The sequence below is a fragment of the Podarcis gaigeae genome (assembly GCF_964106915.1).
Source record: "Podarcis gaigeae genome assembly, chromosome: 17".
In the NCBI taxonomy this organism is placed as follows: domain Eukaryota; kingdom Metazoa; phylum Chordata; class Lepidosauria; order Squamata; family Lacertidae; genus Podarcis; species Podarcis gaigeae.
In genome coordinates this window covers 22,334,764-22,355,309 of record NC_139694.1, presented here as the reverse complement: position 1 = coordinate 22,355,309, position 20,546 = coordinate 22,334,764, and the positions used below count along the sequence as shown (strand labels likewise).

Here is a 20,546-nt window from a genome sequence, read left to right as displayed (position 1 = left end):
ATTTGGAATCAAGAAAATCACAATTTTATAGTTCAAATCGGGGAAAATAAATACAGTAAATGGACAAAAGTGCAAAGATTCACAAAATGTTTAGGGCTATGCGTACCCCTGTGTCCCCCCAGAAAAAGCACTGGTAATAATAATAATAATGTTAATGGGCTGCTGAATAGCTCTGTCAGTGGAAGCATGAGACACTTCATCTCAGGTTTGTGGGTTCGAGTCCCACATTGGGTGAAAAATTCCTGTATTGCGGGGAGTTGGACTAGATGGCCCCCGTGGCCCCTTCCCACTCTATGAACCTGTGTAATTGTAATAATAATAATAGTAATACGCAATAGCAACGGCAGACGCTGACTGAGCTGCCCAGAGGAGCCGGCGCCTCCGGCTCAGCCCACCGCGCAAGCGCGAGGCTTCCCTCCCTGTCTCCTAGCAACCGCCCGGACAGCTTTGTCCCCTTCACGTGACGCGACCGTGGAAAGGGGGCGGAGCGGGGTAGCGGCGCGGTGAGCTCATAAGCCGGCGACGCGGCGTTGTTGCCGGAAGTGCCTCCCGCAGGAACTTCCGGCGGGACCTTGTAGTAGAAGCCGGAAGTCCAGGCTGAGACGGGGCAGGGATGGCTCTGTGGCTGCCGCGCTCCCGGGAGCTGCGCGCGGGGCAGCAGGAAGACCTCCTCCCCCGGCCAGGCGCTCAGGTACAGCCGCTCCTCCGGCAGAGACGCCGAGAGGCTCCTGGGAGGACTCGCTCCCCTTCTCCGAGAGGGGCGCTCGCAGGAACGGGGCAGCGGGGGGGTCCGGTTTCTTCCCCTCCCTTGGTCGGTGGCGTCGCTCGAGGTGCCTTGGCGGGCTTGGCTGCTGATCTCTCCTTATCCCCCCCCCCCGACTTCGTCACTTTGGCCGTCTCCCTGGGCCCCCCCCCCCTGGAGACTGAGGGTTGCCCCCTGCCCTGGATAATACAGGATTATTAGAAGCATGTTGTTGTTTAGTCGTGTCCGACTCTTCGTGACCCCTTGGACCAGAGCACGCCAGGCACTCCTGTCTTCCACTGCCTCCCGCAGTTTGGTCAAACTCATGCTGGTAGCTTCGAGAACACCATCCAACCGTCTCGTCCTCTGTTGTCCCCTTCTCCTTGTGCCCTCAATCTTTCCCAGCATCAGGGTCTTTTCCAGGGAGTCTTCTCTTCTCATGAGGTGGCCAAAGTACTGGAGCCTCAGCTTCAGGACCTGTCCTTCCAGTGAGCACTCAGGGCTGATTTCCTTCAGAATGGAGAGGTTTGATCTTCTTGCAGTCCATGGGACTCTCAAGAGTCTCCTCCAGCACCATAATTCAAAAGCATCCATTCTTTGGCAATCAGCCTTCTTTATGGTCCAGCTCTCACTTCCATACATCACTACTGAGAAAACCATGGCTTTAACTATACGGACCTTTGTTGGCAAGGTGATGTCTCTGCTATTTAATTAGAAGCATAGCTGTCAACTTTTCCCTTTTCTTGCGAGGAATCCTATTTGGAATAAGGGAATTTCTCTTTTAAAAAAGGGAATCGTTGACAGCTATGATTAGAAGCTCGGTTCTGCCCTGGTCGGTCCTGGAAGGATTCCTTTAAAAAGTCCCATATGCTCAGACACTTTGTTCCTGTTCATTGGGGGATATAGGAAGTCCAGAGCACTTGTTCTTTTATGAAGAGGCACGTAGTGAGACTATTGATCCCCTGCTGGTGAGGCTTGCTGACCTCCCGGAAAAGCAAAAAAATGACCTTTTCCTGTTAGGCAAAGATCATAAGACGACCCGGATGGTTGCCAGATTCTGTATACAGATCTGTAGGTGCAGACCATTCCCCAACCCAAACTAGTTCGTTAAGAAAATCCCCAAACTTGGTTCCATGGGTGACTCTGGGTCATCTCTCTGTGGTAGCTTAACTTAAAGTTTTAAGTGTCTATGCGCTTATCGCATTTATAAATTTTAAATTTATTGTTGTACATGGTTTTAAATGTTTGCTTTCCTTCTGGGATTGTACCCCCAAGTGTGTTTTATAAGTTGGTCTCTGACTGTAATAAAAAAATTATCTACAGGATTATTATTATTATTATTGTCCCGCATTTCAATGTGAAAGTGCCACGTCCTGGAGAGTTTTGTCCTGTGTTTCCTCTCTCTGTGCTAAGTTCGGGGTCCTCTCCCAATGCATGCGTGTGAAAGGTTGTGTATTTTAAGCTCTGGGCAGCCAAGCACAGGCAGAGTTACAAATCCATGGTTGTGTGCATAAGAGAGAGGGAGAGAGAGAGAAATTGCATCCTGTTAGGCTGCAATAGATTGAATTGGGTTGCTTTGAAGTCGTTTCAGCGAAAAAATGCCCCCCTTTATTTTGCCAGAACAAAGGTGGTAAAATGGGATTTGGTTCAGTGAGGTTTGGTCCCAGGGAAGGCTCTGCCATTAGAGGTTACTTTTGCTTCTTGTGTTGATGGGAGAATTTCTCCAGGTGACCATTCCTTTCATTCATTCATTTTGTGGGGCTGCCCTTACCTAGAAAGCTCTTACATTTTATTTTACTGCTTCATGTGGGCGTGGAATAAAGTTTCTAATGTCACATATCCATTAAGACACACTCAGTCAGTAGAACATGAGACTCTTCATCTCAGGGTCACGGGTTTGAGCCCCACATTGAGCAAAAGATTCGTGCATTGCAGGGGTATGGCCTACATGACTCTTCTGGTCCCCTACAATTCTATGATTTGTCATCTTTCTAGTCCATGTGCTGCCTTGGCTAAAATAGGGTGTTGCCATGAAAACTCATGCCATTAAACAAATTATATCTCAGTTGTATTGCAGCCACGTTTTATATGGAACTAGACTACCTGCTGTATTTTTTATTGAGGTTTCAAATTAAAATTTTACAGCAATATATCAAACATAAATCATAAAAACAACATTCCAAGGAATCTCCTGAACTTCCATCCTCCCCTTTGTGGGTCCTATTATTAATCATGTCCTCTTGCATCCTTTATGATGATCTAAATCTTTTAACATCTCCATTGTGTTCAGAATTCACCCTTAAACTACAAGTGATATTCCAATCCTACCAATGATTTTAACCATAGGTAGCAAACTAAGGCCTGGGGGCTGGATCCGGCCCAATCGCCTTCTAAATCTGGCCTGCGGAAGGTCCGGGAATCAGTGTGTTTTTACATGAGTAGAATGTGTCCTTTTATTTAAAATGTATCTCTGGGTTATTTGTGGGGCCTGCCTGGTGTTTTTACATGAGTAGAATGTGTGTTTTTATTTAAAATGCATCTCTGGGTTATTTGCGGGGCATAAGAAGTTCATTCCCCCCCCCCAAAAAAAAATGTAGTCCGGCCCCCCACAAGGTCTGAGGGACAGTCGACTGGCCCCGTGCTGAAAAAGTTTGCTGACCCCTGATTTTTAACTGTTTACAATGGTCTTTAAGATAAGCTATAAATTTTCCCCATTCCTTATTAAAATTTCAGTATTCCTGATTTCTGATTCTTCCGGTCATTTTAGCCATTTCAGCATAGTACATCAACTTCATCTGCCATTCTTCTCTGGTAGGAACTTTATCTTCTTTCCAATTCGGGGCCAATTGGCCCATCTGCTGTATTCATTGAGACCTACATCAAGTAACCACTAAGGGCTGAAGCCATGCAGCTGCTTCGTACACATGTTGGCTTAGAAATAAACCCCCGTGTGTTCTTCTGAATGCATTCCTAAGTAAGCATGCCTAGGATTTCACACTTACCTGGGAGGAACCCCATTGAACTCAGTGGACTCTGCTGGATGGTACTGTTTGTTTCATAGGGCAATTGGGAGTACTTAATATGGATTAGTAACTTTTTAGTACAGCCAGTTGTGAAGGATGAAACCTTCCTTCCTTCTGGCAGGGAAACCAAAAGAAACCAGGCTAACAGAGGTAGGGTGGAATGACCTGTTACTCCTACACCACTTCATTCTCATCCTTATTCCACTCACCTTTATGCAATCCCTTGTCTCCTAAGCCTGTCAGGCAACTTAGTACTGGCATGGAAATGCAACAGGCTGCCAGAGTGGAGGGATCAGTCACTCTGTGCCTCTACCCACCAGTCTGCTTTGCAGAAAGCATTTGTTTACTAGTGTGTTAAGAGGTAGTAGTAATAATAATAATAATAATTTATTTGTACCCTGCCCATCTGGCTGGGTTTCCCCAGCCACTCTGGGCAGCTTCCAACAAAGACCATAAATACACTAAAATGTCACACATTAAAAACTTCCCTGAACAGGGCTGCCTTCAGATGTCTTCTGAATGTCAGGTAGTTGTTTATCTCTTTGACATCTGGTGGGAGGGTGTTCCACAGGGCAGGCGCCACTACCAAGAAGGTCCTCTGCCTGATTCCCTGTAGCTTTGCTTCTCGCAATGAGGGAACTGCCAGAAGGCCCTCAGCGCTGGACCTTAGCGTCCGGGCAGAATGATGTGGGTGGAGATGTTCCTTCAGGTATACTGGGCCGATGCCATTTAGGGCATTAAAGGTCAGCACCAACACTTTGAATTGTGCTCGGAAACGTACTGGGAGCCAATGTAGGTCTTTCAAGACCAGTGTTATGTGGTCTCGGCGGCCGCCCCCAGTCACCAGTCTAGCTGCCACATTCTGGATTAGTTGTAGTTTCCGGGTCACCTTCAAAGGTAGCCCCACATAGAGCACATTTCAGTAGTCCAAGCGGGAGATAACTAGAGCACGCACCACTCTGGCGAGACAGTCTGTGGGCAGGTAGGGTCTCAGCCTGCGTACCAGGTGTAGCTAGTAGACAGCTGCCCTGGATACAGAATTGACCTGCACCTCCATGGACAGCTGTGAGTTGAAAATGACTCCCAAGCTGTGCACCTGGTCCTGCAGGGGCACAGTTACCCCTTTCAGGATCAGGGAGTCCTCCACATCAGCCCACCCCCTGTCCCCCAAGAACAGTACTTCTGTCTTGTCGGGATTCAACCTCAATCTGTTAGCTGCCATCCATCCTCCAACCGCCTCCAGACACTCACACAGGACCTTCACTGCCTTCACTGGTTCTGATTTGAAAGAGAGGTAGAGCTGGGTATCATCTGCATCTGATAGCTATGGAGGGAGTGGGTTTCTTCTTCTCTGTAGTCAGCAGAGAAGGATAGTCTGCTATCTTTTTAAAAGCTTAGTAACTTTCAAGGGTTTATTCACAAAGTTGTTAATAGCATCCTTTAACTGCCTTCTTGCTATTTGTAGTGCATTTTTATGTCAAGATTTCAATGCTATTAATGATAGTGACTCCAGACCCAATGAGTGATATTTATTTTGGAATAATGTAAATGTCATCTCACCCCTGGAATGAGGATAGACCTGCGTTTGTGGAGCAGGTTAACCTGATCAGCTTTGCTTTGCCAAAACTTTTTAATGGGTCAAAGCAAATACAGTGGTACCTCAGGTTAAGTACTTAATTCGTTCCGGAGGTCCATTCTTAACCTGAAACTGTTCTTAACCTGAAGCACCACTTTAGCTAATGGGGCCTCCCACTGCTGCCGTGCTGCCAGAGCACTATTTCTGTTCTCATCCTGAAGCAAAGCTCTTAACCCAAGGTACTATTTCTGGGTTAGCGGAGTCTGTAACCTGAAGCGTCTGTAACCTGAAGCATCTGTAACCCGAGGTACCACTGTATCGACCTCATGCTGCCTCTTATTTTTATTTCTGGCATATTTACTGAACTGACCAGCTCTGAGGGCTCTTGGAGTGCCTCACAATTAAAGATAAATGTATCAAAATATAAAACCGTAGTAGCAAGAAAAGACAACATAAAGCCTTGTAATTAAATAGATTTGTTGTAGCTTTAAGCCCCTGAGAAGCACAATTGCAATGGTGAGTTGTGATGGTTGTATCCAATTTTGCCCTGCCCAAGCAGAAAAGACTTAAGTGTGTTCAATATTATTATTATTTTCTCCTCCTCCATGCTATCTTCTGCATGCCCTCACAATCTGCTTTGTTTTCTTCCTGTCCTATAGCTCTCCAGAGCAGATTTTGAGGGTTGCGTCTGGGAGGAGAAATATCCTTGACTGAACAGAAGTCCACTTACCCAGTGTTACATTCCACCCTGAGCGTTTATATGTGGGGAATGAGGACACAAGGTTGCACATTTTTCTAGGTCTTTGCTTAGATACAAAGCACTCCTCTTATGTATTGGTTATGTATACAATCCCTTGGGCAAGCATGCGTTTGAAAAATACTCTTCATTCGTCTACACTCTACAGACTGTGTGTAAATTCTGTCTGTTTCGTTCCCGAATAATCAAAAGGCTTTTTTTCTTAACGCAGATTTATGACGGGATTGAACTGGCTTGTCAGCAGCAAAAGGAGTTTGTAAAGAGTTCTGTGGAGTGCAAATGGAATTTAGCAGAAGCCCAGCAGAAACTTGGCAGTTTAGCGTTGCACAACTCTGAGTCCATGGACCAGGAAAATGCCAAAGCACAGACTGAAGCTGCAGAGTTGAAATGGAGGGAGGAAGAATGGCGGCGGAAGGAGGAGGTGTTAAGGCAAAAGGAAAGACAGGAGCTGTGGAATACAGATTTTGTTAGTAAAGAGGTATTTAATAAGGTATGGAACAATTCAGATTGCCTAAAACCAAGACACAGCCACAAAAGATGCATAGAAGCTGCAGAGCACTTTTAAAGGAGTTAGGTAACACATGTTACTACTGTAATGTATCTGAATGCTGTCCAATGCCCACAGTTCTGCCAGTACAGTCATACCTCGGGTTGCAAACGTGATCCGTGTGGGAGGCATGTTCGCAACTAGCAGCACCCTGTCTGCACCAGTACGTGACGCGATTCTGCACATGCGCGTGACGTCATTTTGTGCTTCTGCGCATGTGTGAGTGCCAAAACCCAGAAGTAACCTGTTCCGGTACTTCCAGGTTCGGCGCGGTCCACAACCCGAAAACACACAACCCGCAGCATTCGTAACCCAAGGTATGACTGTATTAATTTCAATTGGTTTAGGCACATCTAACTCAGTATAGGAGTGAGCTGCTAAAAGTTCTTTTTCTGCTGCATCCCAGAAATCATCTCGAAGAGTGCTGCTGTGGGTATTCAGATTCCAAACAATGTATTTCGTATCAGAGAAGCGGGGTATGTTTCACAAGTCAACTAAGCTTAGACTACTGTGTGTTAACTTGCCTTGTTCCCATTGACTTTTCGTAGGCAGACTTAATACAGACTCTATCCACCTGAGAGTAAGCCCCATTGAATTCAATTGAACTCCTGAGTAGGCATGGTTAGGTTTGCACGGTTGAACTGGTGGGGCGAATGAATGATTCAAATTCAGACTAAAGAGTTAATGGGAAAGCCACTCTGGAATTTTAAATAGCACATGTGCCAGGTCTTTAAAATTCAAGCTCTTATGAAATAAAAGCTGTAAAGACATGCACAACCTGAACTAGGAGTAATTTGCAAAGGGCCTGGTTTTTCTCATAACCTGCCCTCCAAAATAGTTTCTTCTTTGAACTGAGTTATTTGGGAAACTACTGATCAGCTGCTAAAGGCTGCATTCACACAACACGTAAATCCGTCTTCTTGCGGCTGAGCAAAGCTAAATGTGTTGTCTGAATCAGGAGCTGTAACCCAGATTTATTCATGGCTATAGCTCATGGTTAGCGAGGAAAGCGCTTAACCACAAGTCCTTGTTCATATAACACGCTAAGCCAAATCTTGACTTAGCTTGATGTGGTGCAGCAGCAAGGAGGATTGTGGAGGAGCCGATGGTTGCTTTAACATGCCATGCAAACCATACCTGTTTGTGATCTGGAATGATCTGTCTTCTGCAACAGATACTCTTGACATCTTCCACTGATAAGTGACTCCTGAACAATTGCAGCTTTGTAATAATTTCTTGCTATGTATTGTGATGGGGTAGATAATTAATCAACACTGAAATTCTGTCTGACAGAGTTTTATTAATCAAATGAAAAGGAAAGAAACGGAAGATGATGCATCAAAATCATTTATGCAAAAACATGAGCAGAAGATTAGGCATTTTGGTAAGCTTATATTTGGTTATTTTTCTTAGCCTCTGTTTATCATGAGCTGTAACATCACACCAGCACTGTATATTCACATTTTAGAAAGCGAAGCAATTTGCTTTACGTCCTTAGGATTCTTGGGCTTGCATTTTATATGGTAGTAATGTCATCATTAGGTGACTGAGCTGAATCCTATGAGAATCAAACCACTGTTAAATTCATAGTTGGGTTGCGGGGTGGGGCGGGGGACCACAGCATGGCTAACTTTTATGGTGATTTTATAGACAACTTTGAACTCAAGTCGCGTAAGACCATTTTTTAATTTGAAAAAGAACTATTTTGGTTGCATCTCATTGTTTTTCCAGGCATGTTGAGCAGATGGCTTGACAGTCAGAGATTTCTCTCTGAGCACCCATACCTTGTCTGCGAAGAAACAGCTCAATACCTCCTTTTATGGTGCTTCCATCTAGAAGCTGAACAGGTATAATTTACATGCCATTCTACTTTGAAATGGAGAAAGGTGTACAAATAGATCTGTTTCTAGTTTTATCCTTCCATCTGGTTCTAGACATCAAGACTGTTCTGAAACCTAGAATGCTCTGGTGAGGACGTAGCCTATCACTGCATGATAATGTCATCTTATCTGCTAGACTGAACCATCAAGAAATCAGCAGAGGGTAAAACGAAGGTGTAATACGACCCCGCTATCCCTGCACTAATAAACAGATCTTCTCTTTCATTAATCTGTGGAGGAAAAGATATAGTCTCAAATAAACTACATGCTGAGATTCCACAAACACATTTTTTTAAGGCGGTCTTTTGCCCTGAACTCACAGCTAGGTTTATTATTGTCCTCCTGCAAGCTGTGAACTGTCTTTCTCAAGCAAGCATCTATCTGCCAAGGAAGTTTTTCATTTTGAAATTGCACCATGATAGCTGCAGCTCCTCACGGAATTGACCCACCCTTTGCTGCTCTTAAAAGGTGATGATTCACCTCCCATTCAATTGTGTTAGATCGTACTTTTAAAATTAATGCCAGCCATGGGGGCACTTGGAGAGGAGAGTGCTCCTGGTGCTACAAAGCCCAAATGGGCAGCTGCTTGTTTAACTTTCTCACTCAGCTCAGTGCTATAGACACACCTTTATTTTACAATGTCTTTGTTAACTTGCAGATTTGGTTCTTTTGGTCTCATTTGCTTTGTTTGTCACACCCTGAGCTCTTTGGAAGAGTGTGATTTGAATGGCTTCCATATGGTTCTTCGGCAATCTACTCCAGCAGTTTAAGATGCCAAACTTGCTTAGCTTCAGACAATACCAACCAAACTATGATGTGACATCAGATCATTTCTGTCTACAAACCTAAGACTTTGCAACTTGATAAGAGACCTATGGGCCTATTAGGTTTTTGCTTTACCCCATATCAAGGGTGGGGAAACCAGCTTTCTAGAAGTTCATGGCCATCTCTGATCATTGGCCATGCTGGCCTGGGACTGATGGGAATTAGACTGAAGAGCCACAAGTTCCCCATCCTTGCCTTGTGTTTTTCTGATAGCAGATCTTCCTGTACACCTGCTATGAGCCAATGGCTTCAGACACGGTTTATTTTTATCTATATGTAAAAGTAGGAATTGCAAAGAGATTAAAATGTGTAGGTACCTTGCATTCCTCCCCACGGACCCTTGGAAATCTCCCTATCTCTGAGAACTGACTCTCAAAAGGCTTGTTGTGAGATTCGTGAGACTCAGCTTTGCAACAATAAGCCATAACTAGGGCTGGGAGATATAGCTATATATTGTCCCAAACTGGTTTGATGTCCATATCATGATTTGGTTTCATAATTTTTGACCTGGGAATATATTGCAAATCATGATGCATGTGGGGGGGGGGGATTTCAAAGCCAGCCAAGGCTTCTCTCGATTCCTGCAGCTTCTGTTGATTTTGCCGGCTCAGTTCTTCCCTGCCTCCAACAAGAGGCAGCAAATCACAAAAGTGGGCGCTGGCAAAAATCACAATGCAGGAAAACCCGTGAAGCCAGCCAATGCCTTTACATGGCTCCATCCTTATTTCAGACAACGTACTGTATCGGTATATTGCGATGTTCAGCTGGTGATATATTAACGCTGTTGAAAACCAGATATCGCCCAGCCCTAGCTATAACATAAGCTTAATTACAGCTAGCCGTGTATACACACACACACACAAAACCATGAAGGGGATATGTTGTTGGTTTCTTACGTATTGATTTCACCTTATTTTCAGAAAGGGGCTCTGATGGAACAAGTAGCTCACCAAGCAGTGGTAATGCAGTTTATTATAGAAATGGCCAAAAGCTGTAACGTGGATCCACGAGGATGTTTTCGTCTATTTTTCCAAAGAGCTAAAGTAAGTTGGGCTTTCTTTGTGTGTGTGTTTTAATTGTGTTTTCTAAACTAGAATAATGTTATACAAATAAGTATACTAAGTTTTCTCATGTCATACGTATATCACAAAAATAGCATAATAAATGTGGGAAAATATCTGCAAAATATTAGTGGTCAATGTCTGAGTTCTTGGTTTATGAATTGGTTTAAACAATTAGGAAGAAGGAGAAGGGGGGAGAGGAGAGTGGCAAGTGGGGTGGGGTCAGGTGGTTATGCTTCTATTGTTCTACTTGGGGGGTTTTTATGGATTCTCTTACTATTCACTTCTTGTATTTCCTTGGTGGTGAGAGGGGTTGGGTGTGGTTGGTTGTCTTTGGGTAAGTTGGACTTTCTATTTAGGGTGGAGCATGCTGAATAGTTTTGAGGAATCCATTCAATCCCTAGTAGAAGGTTCATTTTAGATGCTCAAATGCCTTCCCAAAGGGATGACTCCATGCTGTGGTGGAAAGTGGACTTTGTTGTCCTTTTTCTTCCAGCGCCTCAAGAGCTTTGTAACCAAAGCCAATGGATACTGTCACCCGTGGATTTTTGCTTCACTCCCCAGCCATGCTTTAAAGTGGTAGAAATCTTAACCGGCTGCCTGGTTCTTACTTTTAAAGAGTGTTTGTATACAAATAAGAACTCTGATATTTTTTATTCTTAATGATGATGATGATGATGATGTCTATACCCCTTCCATCTGGCTGGGTTGTCAACATCTAGTATCTCACATCTGATTATCACAACATAGAGGACAGAGAATGTGATTCTGTGCTAAAAACCCTAATTCCGTAATAATGCCCAAGTGCTAAACACGTTAACACGGGAGAGGGTCCAGTTTATTGTTTCAGAAACGAGGGAAAGAAAGTTTGGAAACTGGTTAGAAATAGAAGTACAATGTGAACAGGTGGGAAGCTGCTGAAAACTGCAAAGAGACAGTATTTATCACAATGGACCATTGTTATTTTATTTATTTATTTATTTATTTATTTATTTTTCAGTATGCTAAAGAAATTTATTTCATTTTTAAAGGGGATGGGGAAGGGATGTATGTAGGAAGATACTCTTGGGAGATTTATACCTTTACAAAATGAAAAATGTACATTTGTGGGGGGGCGGTTTTACAAACCAATTCAACATATTCCACCGGTGAGAGAAGTGCAGCAGCGCCAACTTGGCAGGAGTGTCCAGCTCTTCTGCCCCGCATGCCACTGGCACCCAAAGCTCATCCCGTGTCCCATCTCCTCATCCCACTTGGTGGCGTCGGGCAGCGTCATGTTTTGCCACATGAAATCAAGGAACATGGAGGCCTGCAGTAACCGGCCCAGCCTCTGGAAGTGCCATTCTGTGTATGGCAGGAGAGACTCCACAGCTGCTTTGATCCCTTCGTATTGCAAGAGGCTCTCTGGCGTCTCATGCTTGAGGAGGGTTTCCACCACTGCCTGAGCCTCGAGGTAGTTCCGCGAGTTTGTGTTCCACGTGATGGAAAATTTCAGCACAGCCTCCCTTTTCTTGTTTCCACTGGAGTCTTCTTTTGCTTGCCATGCCTGCGGGCTCTCTTCTGGCCAACGCTGCCAATGACAGATCTTAAAAACATGGGGTCGGTGAGATTTGGCAATCTCAGCACCTTGCGCCTGCTGGACCTCCTGAGCGGAGCGGGTTGTGTCTTGCTCCTCGTGAAGTAGGGTGAAATGTGAGGAGTGTTGCAAGCCGGTGCAGAGGCAGAAGGTTTGGCTGAGATGGTAGAGCATAGCTTCTCTGTCAGGGGCTTCTTTCGAACCCAGTAGAACACCAGCATCAATTGCCTCTTAGATGGGTTGGACATGCTGAAGAAGGTGCTGGAGACCCAAAGACCAGGGTGACTTCAAAGCGGAGGACACAGCAGGCAATTCCCTATCAATGGTGCCAAATCCAAGCAAATGTTAGCTCCAGTCCTGTTAAATCGATCCAGCAATTATGAATGTTAAACAAGGGATTAATTTCTCAGGCAGTATGAAAAGACTCTTATGTGGCTTTTTAATACCTGGGAGCTCCCAACTACTGCCACTGTTGACAGCCTGTTGCCCCTTCACTCTGCTTGAATGGGTTATGTCACAATGGTTCCTTAAGCCTTCATCAGGAGTTTGTGAGCATGAAAATGCTGTTGGGAGTTTCAGCAATGAAGGCTCAGGCATAACATACTGTTTGAAAGTCTGAACATTTCCTCTCTTTTTTATTTAACAAAATTTATATACCACTTTTATAATTTATAGACAAATTATTAGGAGAGTAACTTAAAAATATACTGTAGTTTATTCACTTCTAGGCTAGTTTAGAGACTTTATTCCTTCTTATACTTCTTTTTTTTATTAAAGATTTTCTTGTTTTACAGAAGTTTGTGTAATGTCTCTCGTATTTTTTTCCATGTAACATTTTTACAAATCAGTTTCATTTGTTGAGATATTGGGGAAGGAGTTGGGGGGGGTCAGGTGGTGATGTTTCTATTATGCTTAATGTATGTAGGGTTTGGTGTCAGCTCATGCAGGTTCTCTGCTTTTCATATGTGTTTCTTTAGTGGTGTGAGAGGTTGGGGTTGGCCTAGGGTGTGGTTGTTTGTGATTGGCTGTGGTGATCTTTGTTTTCGTGTGTGAGTGGGGTGGGTAAGTGTTTTGGATCAGGTTAGCCATATTGATTTGTATGCTGTTGGTGGATTATTGTCATTGTCTTGTTGGCCTGTGTATGTGATAAAGGGGAGCCATACCGGGGTAAAGGTGTCTTCTTTTTGTTTGTCCCCGTGTCAGTTTCACTTTATTGGTTAATTTTTCTAGTAGGGTTGTTTCCCATAGGCCTATTTGGTACCATAGGTCCATGCTTACTCCTGACAGGTCTCTGCAGTGTCTGGTTATGGTGTTTCTGGCTGCTGAAAGTAGGTGGGTTATGAGTTCTTTGTGGTGTAAATGGGCATTGTTGTCTTGGAAGATGTTTAGTAGGGCCAATTCTGGGGTGAGGTCTAATACTTCCTTAGTTATTTTACATATTTCTCGTATGGCTGTTGTCCAGAATAGTTGGATTTTGGGGCACTCCCACCACATGTGGAGGTATGTGCCTGTGGAGGTGCACCCTCTCCAGCATTTTGGTGAGGTTCCTGGGCGTATTAACGCTAGTTTTCTTGGTGTTAGGTACCACCTGTAGGTGAGTTTCAGAGTGAGTTCTTTTCTTTTCGTTGATATGGATTTAAAGGGGGGTTTAGACCACATTCTGGTCCATTGAGTGGGGTTAATCTCATAGCCTATGTCATTTTATGTCTGAGAGAGTGAAATTCATGTTGTTCCATCTTTTTAGGTCACAACTACAAGCCCCTGTGGCAACAAATTAACAAAGACCTTAAAAGACCTCCAGATGTTTTGGGACTACAATTCCCATCATCCCTGAACACTGGTCCTGTTAGCTAGGGAGGATGGGAATTGTAGTCCCAAAACATCTGAAGGGCCGAGTTTGCTTATGCCTGAGTTAGATGTTTAATGGATTTGGATTGGGGCTGTAGACATGTACTACTTTTTTTTAAGTGCTCTATGTTGCACTGCTCTAAATATACTTCTGCCTTTTGGACTGCTTTTGGACTGAGTGCAGTGAAGGAAACCAATGTCTAAATATATTCCCCTGTTGCTGGCCCCATGGAGTGTTGTGAAATCATCTGATTTGCTTTAAGTAGTGGGTCTCTGCTGTCAAATGAATTTGTAGAAATTTTCCCCGGCTTTAAAGTGAGAATCTGCAGGTGTATGGGGACATCAACTCTTCTTTCAGTGCACAAATGATAAATTAATGACAAAGGCTAAAATCCCAATTGGGGGCCCTTGTATGATTTTTCCTAATCTTAAGGACTTCTCCTACAAGTCATTGCTATGTTTGTTGTTTCCGCTGCAGGCTCTATCTTTACAACAACTATTTACTTTTGGTTTTAGGTTAGTTATATACCACTTTTCTGCAGTCAGCTGTGCCTAAAGCGGCTTACAACTCTTTTCCAAAAATATATAATAGGACAAAACGAACAATTCAACAAAGAGAATGAATTCAACATTACAAAGAAAACAAAAATGGGATTCTCATTTTGCCCTGTACTCATGTAAATAGACCGTACATAAATCAAGGATGTTGTGGGTTTGCAGACCTTCTTTGGGGGGATGCAGAATTCAGTTTCCTGGCAGGCTCAAGGTTCATGTTTCGGACTTTAATTTTTAAAAGCTGTTTTATCGGGAGATTGGCAACAGCTATGTAAATCACAAAAGCCCCTGGGGAGCCTGAGTAAGATTTGGCCTGGGGCTTCACTGGCTTGCATAGCCACTTGCTGCCCACTGTGACAAGCAAAAGTAGGGGGGGGGGAATATGAAAAATGGTAACAGAAAAAAATGGAGAACAAAACATGCACATTGTGAGAAATTGTATGTTGTTTGCACATCTATTCCGGTCTGATAATTAAGCTTATTTATAACTTTCCTGGCCACAGAAACTTTGGATAAGATCCAGCCTAGGGGATGAGCAAGCACCTGCTCCTACAAAGGGATTTCCCCTTCCTCTCCTCTTCTGTTCAGTCTCCCACACCCTCAAAATCTGCTTTTAAGGGTTGGGGGGCAAATTTGGGAGGCATGCAAGGGGCTGTGGGGGAGAGGGACAAACTGGAAGTGGGCAAGCAGGCAGATGTCACTGTATGTTGCATTTTTTTCCCCAGCACAGGGTGGGAAAAAAAACTATTTAATTGCTTGTTGGTTTGTTTGACAGACGGGAGAAGAAGGCTATTTGGAGGCTTTTAAAAATGAACTTGAAGCATTCAAATCAAGAGTGAGGTTTTGTTCACAGTCTCAGAACTTTCAAGCTAATCCTGCTCAGAATCCTTCATTTTATCCTGATTTCAATTGTATAGGAGGGCTTGCGTCCTTTCCACAGGTAAGTCTTAACTTTTTTATAGTGAATGGGTAGCTGGCTTAAGGTACTTTTGTCATCCTTTCCTTTGAGCGCCTTGCTAGAAAAATGTTTGTTTCCTCTTCCTACCTTAAAATGGTTTGGGGGAGAGAAGAGGGGGTAATATACCTAAAATATTAGAATTTTTTTTCTGTGGGCTGAAAATGGCAAAACTAGCACTTATTCAAGGGAAGAGACTTTTGTATCCAGTGTGTATAACTGGACTGTACAGTACTGCTTCCAGCTGTTCGCACTCAAATAGACCATCCCACAGGTGTACTGAATTAAATTTAGTCTCCAAATCACAGGCAAGCAGTGTTGCACATTCATTGCATGGGAACGTAGAATAAGGTTCGTTTTCCATCTATCTGTTCTGGGAATTGTGGCCGTAGGATGAGCCATGTGAAACCAGACCCCTCAGTCCCCGTGCAGCTGTTTAAAACCCGTCTACTCAGTTTTCCTGCTTTGGTCTGTGGTTAATACGGCCACGGGTGGCGCTGTGATCTAAACCACTGAGCCTCTTGGGCTTGCCAATTAGAAGGTTGGCGGTTCAAATCCCTACGATGGAGTGAGCTCCTGTTGCTCTGTCCCAGCTCCTGCCAACCCGACAATTCAAAAGCACACCAGTGCAAGTAGATAAATGGGTACTGCTGCGGTGTGATGGTAAACGGAATTTCTGTGCACTCTGGTTTCCTTTACGTTGTCCCATTGTGCCAGAAGTGGTTTAGTCCTGCTGGCCACATGACCCAGAAAGCTGTCTGTGGACAAATGCCAGCTCCCTCGGCCTGAAAGCGAGATGAGTGCCGCAACCCCATAGTCACCTATGACTGGACTTAACCATCCAGGGGTCCTTTACCTTAATACAGATGCACTGGAGTCAAGTTGGGGGGAATGTTTTTCTAGCAGACTGACATTTCTAGGTTATGAATCCTTACTACATAGCTTACTGGTTCATTAGTTCTCAAGTGCATATATATGCACTTTATGCACTCAGAATTGTACATAGGGTCATTCCGTCCCCCGTTTATCCTCAGAACTTCCCCATCAGGTAAGTTTAGCTGAGAGATAGTGACTCATCCAGTGAATTATGTGTCTGAAGAGAGATTTGAACTTGGGTCATCCTGATCGAAGACCTATGCCCCTGTTTCTATTTTTCCAGTCCATGGAGTGATTCAGTTCAGTTTTAACTTTCCAGCCACCATCTGTTTCTCCCCACTCAGCCCCCGGTTCATGTTAGCCATTGCCCCACGCATGAACTTTCCGGTAGCCAATATGAAACTATTGGATGAAGTGGCTCACATCAGATTCTTGAGGAGTTCCTCAGATTACTTGCCTTGAAGATGTATGCAGTAAGTCTCAACCTTCCCTGGACGTTGCTATTGCTTCTTATCCTGTCCGTGTTTCTGAATCTGTGCAAAGCCAGCTCTGATTTCTGCATCAAAAGAACTGTTTTGTAGCCTTGCACAAAGCTCCTGGCTTAGCTCTGGGCAGTGGCTAGTAATTGCTCAGAAGATGAAAACAGGGAGACTGCTAGTATACTATGAGAATGGATGGCGACTATACTACGAGTGAATGTTGCAAAATAAACTGTTCACAACCCTACAGGAGGCAGGAAGTTTTCTGTGACTCAAACCGGAGTTTTGTGTCTAGTTCCTGTCTTCAAGTGACTTGTTTCTTGTTCTCTTCTTGGTTACAGAATGCAGATTCACTTCAGGGCTGCAGTTTGAACTCAGTGGTACACAGAGACGAAGAAGAACCTAAAATGATGGATACAGTATAGTATTCCTAAGACTGAGTCCAAGTTCTCTTATTAACAAAAAGAAGAATGTGGCAAATTTCCTAGACTTATTTTTATGGGTACTGCACTTTATTTTGAGTGTTTGTTTTTGGGAGAGAGGGTATTCCAGAAACACACTTGTCTTTTTGTTGGAAAATGTGCTGCTATGTTTTGGGGGGTTTTTTAGGAGAGGGGGATTATTGTGTGTTACTGAAAGTGAAACTGGATGTTTTTCTGCTACTACTAAACCTTGCATTTTTAATTTTAGGAATCCAAGTTTGAAAAAGAATCTGCACAGTTGCAATGTTTACAATTGATTGATTCTAGAAGGAATCTGCTTTAATCTTATTAGGAATACCCTTGTCTCCCTTGGGATACTAAAAATCACTGTAAAGCATTCTGTTGCTTGCATGGTTGATGCTCAGATCTGATTTTATCATGAATAGCAATATATCAGTGATTGATATCAACTTTGCAGATCTGAATGGCTCAGATAAAAGCACTGGCCTTTTAACTCTGTTACAGGGATTGTTTTTGGAAAAAATACCTTTTAATATTTTGTTTTGCCACTTTTATGTCTTGATGTCTAAGTGGCCACAATTTCTTATAATGAAATTATAAAACAGTATTTTCTAGAGACACACTCATGAAAAAAACTTCTTTCCTTGACAGAACTGGCTAAAACTATCAGCCATTAGTGAGCGAGGAGAAGACAAATCAATACAAATCGGCTACCTTTGTACCTAAAAAAAAAAAAAAGTATCTTATTCTGTGATGATGTCTTTAAAATGAGCATTTAAGGGCATTCAGGTGCCAAACTGATTTGACCTTGTTTTCAGTTAAGTGTTGTGAGTGTGACACTTAAAATCTATTTTGGAAGGGTAGCTGTGCGTTGGGACATGTAGTCAGTTGGCAGTTTTAAAACCAAAACATCTCCAATGACGTTGTCAGTGTAGGCTGAGTTCTGTTCTCTATCCCCTGTGTTTTGTTTATGTGATACCCAAAGTATATAAGACCACTAGAGGTGGGCGATATTTCAGTTCAGCATCTGAAACCAGTATGAAGTTCAGGTTGGGATACCGGTTCTGGACTTTCAGAGCTGGCAAGACATCGCTCCCATCTGCCTGCACTGTGTTAGTTGTGGCCGGGGAGCCATGATGTATCGCCAGCTCAAATTGTGTGCTCGCCCGCCTGCGCATTTGCCCTCGCCCAAGCAAGCGGGACAGGCTGTGTCTTTCCTCCTGGTTAGTCGTTCCTCCTGCGATGATCTGGGAGGAAAGAGGCACCTGCCCCACTTGCTCGGGCAAAGGCAAAACGCGCAGGCAAGCAGAGCACCTTCTTGGCTCCCTGTCCTGAAGCCGGGGCTGGGCTGTAGAGGGAGGGAGGGAGTGGGCAGGAGTCCCTTTGCCCGAGCAAGTGGGCAGCCTCCTTCCATTCCTCCTGGTCGCTCCTCCCTCCCTTCACAGCCCAGCTGCTTTTTCAGCCTTCTTCAGTGTTATTTCAGACCTCGTGATCTATCAGGACATTGGGGTATATCACGACATCGGAGTATATCATGATGTTGAATACCAGGTATCGCCCAGCCCTAAAAACTACCATTTCTCATCCAGTTATCACACACTGCTTCCACTTAGCCAAACCAGGGATGTAGGTCTGTGTGTTGAAAACATGAACGTGCTGCTAGCTTTTTCTACCAGTGCACAGCCATGTTTACTAAGTGTGTCTTAATCAGCGAAGTACCTCGGGTTGCATCAGTCCCAGAATCAGGAAGGTACTGTAGAATCTGATACGATAAGTTCTTTCGTTTGACTCCGCTCCCTTGCTCTGCCCAATACGTAGAGGAAAAGCATACAAGGCTATAGCTAAGTTCCTAAGAAACAAGATACATGCAGGGGGCAGCCTTCCATGTGCACAATGGGGATTGTGTCTGTCGTCTGTCCACTGTCAGGGGGACAAACTGCTTTTTCCGCAAAACAGCGATTCTCCTGGCATTCCCGTAATTTATTTGGATATTGGCCTACATGTGGAACATAATTCCCTCCTCTAACATTTCCTGCTTAAATATAAATCACTCCCTTCCACTGCGGCTGGACTTTGCAGTTAAAAGGAAACGAAGGTCGCTTGTTTCCTTGGGCATGATTATTGTCAAGCCCAATATACAACTGGAGAAGTCTGAGAGGCTAGTTGAGATTGTGAGATGTGATGAGAGAGAATCATGAATACAGCTATTTTACTTTTGGTGTGGGTAGGTGCAAACAATTTTAGACTTCTGGATGCCTCAAACAAAAGGGATGGTGGTCAAGAATACATGAGTTTCTAGGGACTGCATAGTAAAACTGAGTGCTTGCATGTAAAAGCTTCTTCCATGTAAAAGATGGTGTTTTGAATAGTAATTCCCTTGAATAATCTTCTTGTATATATGAAATAAAAAATTATTCAATTGTATATTGGAAAAATTATGAATCCCAGAGACCAGGGAATATTTTGGGCAGAAGCAGAAAACTTTCAGCAAGGGATTAAAGATGCTAGAATTTATTATTCTGCTGCCTGTGGAACCAGTGTAAAGACAAAAGCAGATGGGCCTTGGTAATATTAGGTTCTACGCTACGCAATGTTAACCGCCTGCTTGAGCAGTAGAAATCCACTGTGAAACTAGACTTCTGATTTCTCTCCTCCCTCCTATTTGCCTCCCAATCTGCTCTGGAGAGTTCCCAAACTATTATGATGGGGAGAATATTTGGCATTGGGTATAAAAGCTAAAGGGACAGACATTAACTGTGATGTAAAGTTATGTAATTTTACCTTCGAATCATAGAATTGTTGAGTTGGAAGGGTCCCCAAAGGTCATCTAGTCCAACCCCATGTGATGCCAATCAGTTAAATGCCAATCTCAGTTAAATCATACATGACAGATGGCCATGCAACCTCCAAGGAAGGAGAGTCCATCACCTCTTGTGGGAGTCTGTTCCACTGTCAAACAACTCTGACTGTCAGAAAGCTCTTCCTGATGTTTAGTCGGAATCTCCTTTCTTGTAACTTGAATCCATTGGTTCAGGTCCTTGCTTCCAGGGCAGGAGAAAACAAGCTCACTCTATCTTCCATGTGGCAGCCCTTACGAGAGCCATCTTCACATATCTTATCTCCTCTCAGTCTCTTCATCCCCAGGCTAAACATACTCTCCCAACTGTTCCTCATAAGGCTTGGTTTCCAAACCCTTGATCATCTTGGTTGCCCTCCTCGGCGCACCTTCCAGCTTGTCAACATCCTTTTTAAATTGTGTTGCCCAGAACTAGACGCAGTATTCCAGGTGTGGTCTGACCAAGGCAGAATAGAATGGTACTGTTACTTCCCTTGATCGGGACACTCAACTTCTGTTGATGCAGCCTGGAATAGCATTAGCTTTTTTGCTGCTGCTGCTTCACAC

The 20,546-nt window shown here is 43.9% G+C and overlaps 1 protein-coding gene and 1 long non-coding RNA gene across 2 annotated transcripts in view; one reads left to right on the top strand and one right to left on the bottom strand.

Moving 5' to 3' along the window:
• Nucleotides 1-516: 516 nt before the first annotated feature.
• Nucleotides 517-19,567, top strand: CDC37L1 (cell division cycle 37 like 1, HSP90 cochaperone). Its single transcript, XM_083719671.1, has 7 exons — nt 517-691; nt 6,310-6,588; nt 7,939-8,029; nt 8,377-8,492; nt 10,271-10,393; nt 15,166-15,330; nt 17,042-19,567. Exons 1-7 carry the CDS (start codon nt 614-616, stop codon nt 17,123-17,125), a joined length of 936 nt encoding a protein of 311 aa, XP_083575797.1. The 5' UTR covers nt 517-613; the 3' UTR covers nt 17,126-19,567.
• LOC310835411 overlaps nt 18,115-20,546 on the bottom strand; it is a 91,399-nt gene continuing 88,967 nt past the window's right edge. The window contains exon 2 of the long non-coding RNA XR_014559650.1: nt 18,115-20,538. This is a non-coding gene — a long non-coding RNA (uncharacterized lncRNA). The remainder of the gene's footprint in view (nt 20,539-20,546) is intronic.

What these genes read in the sequence shown, in the direction of transcription:
- CDC37L1 (XM_083719671.1), top strand. Translation starts at nt 614, where the DNA reads ATGGCTCTGTGGCTGCCGCGCTCCCGGGAGCTGCGCGCGGGGCAGCAG. An exon ending in GCAGAAGATTAGGCATTTTG is followed by an intron (nt 8,030 to 8,376) that starts GTAAGCTTATAT and finishes TTGTTTTTCCAG; the next exon opens with GCATGTTGAGCAGATGGCTT. An exon ending in TCCATCTAGAAGCTGAACAG is followed by an intron (nt 8,493 to 10,270) that starts GTATAATTTACA and finishes CCTTATTTTCAG; the next exon opens with AAAGGGGCTCTGATGGAACA.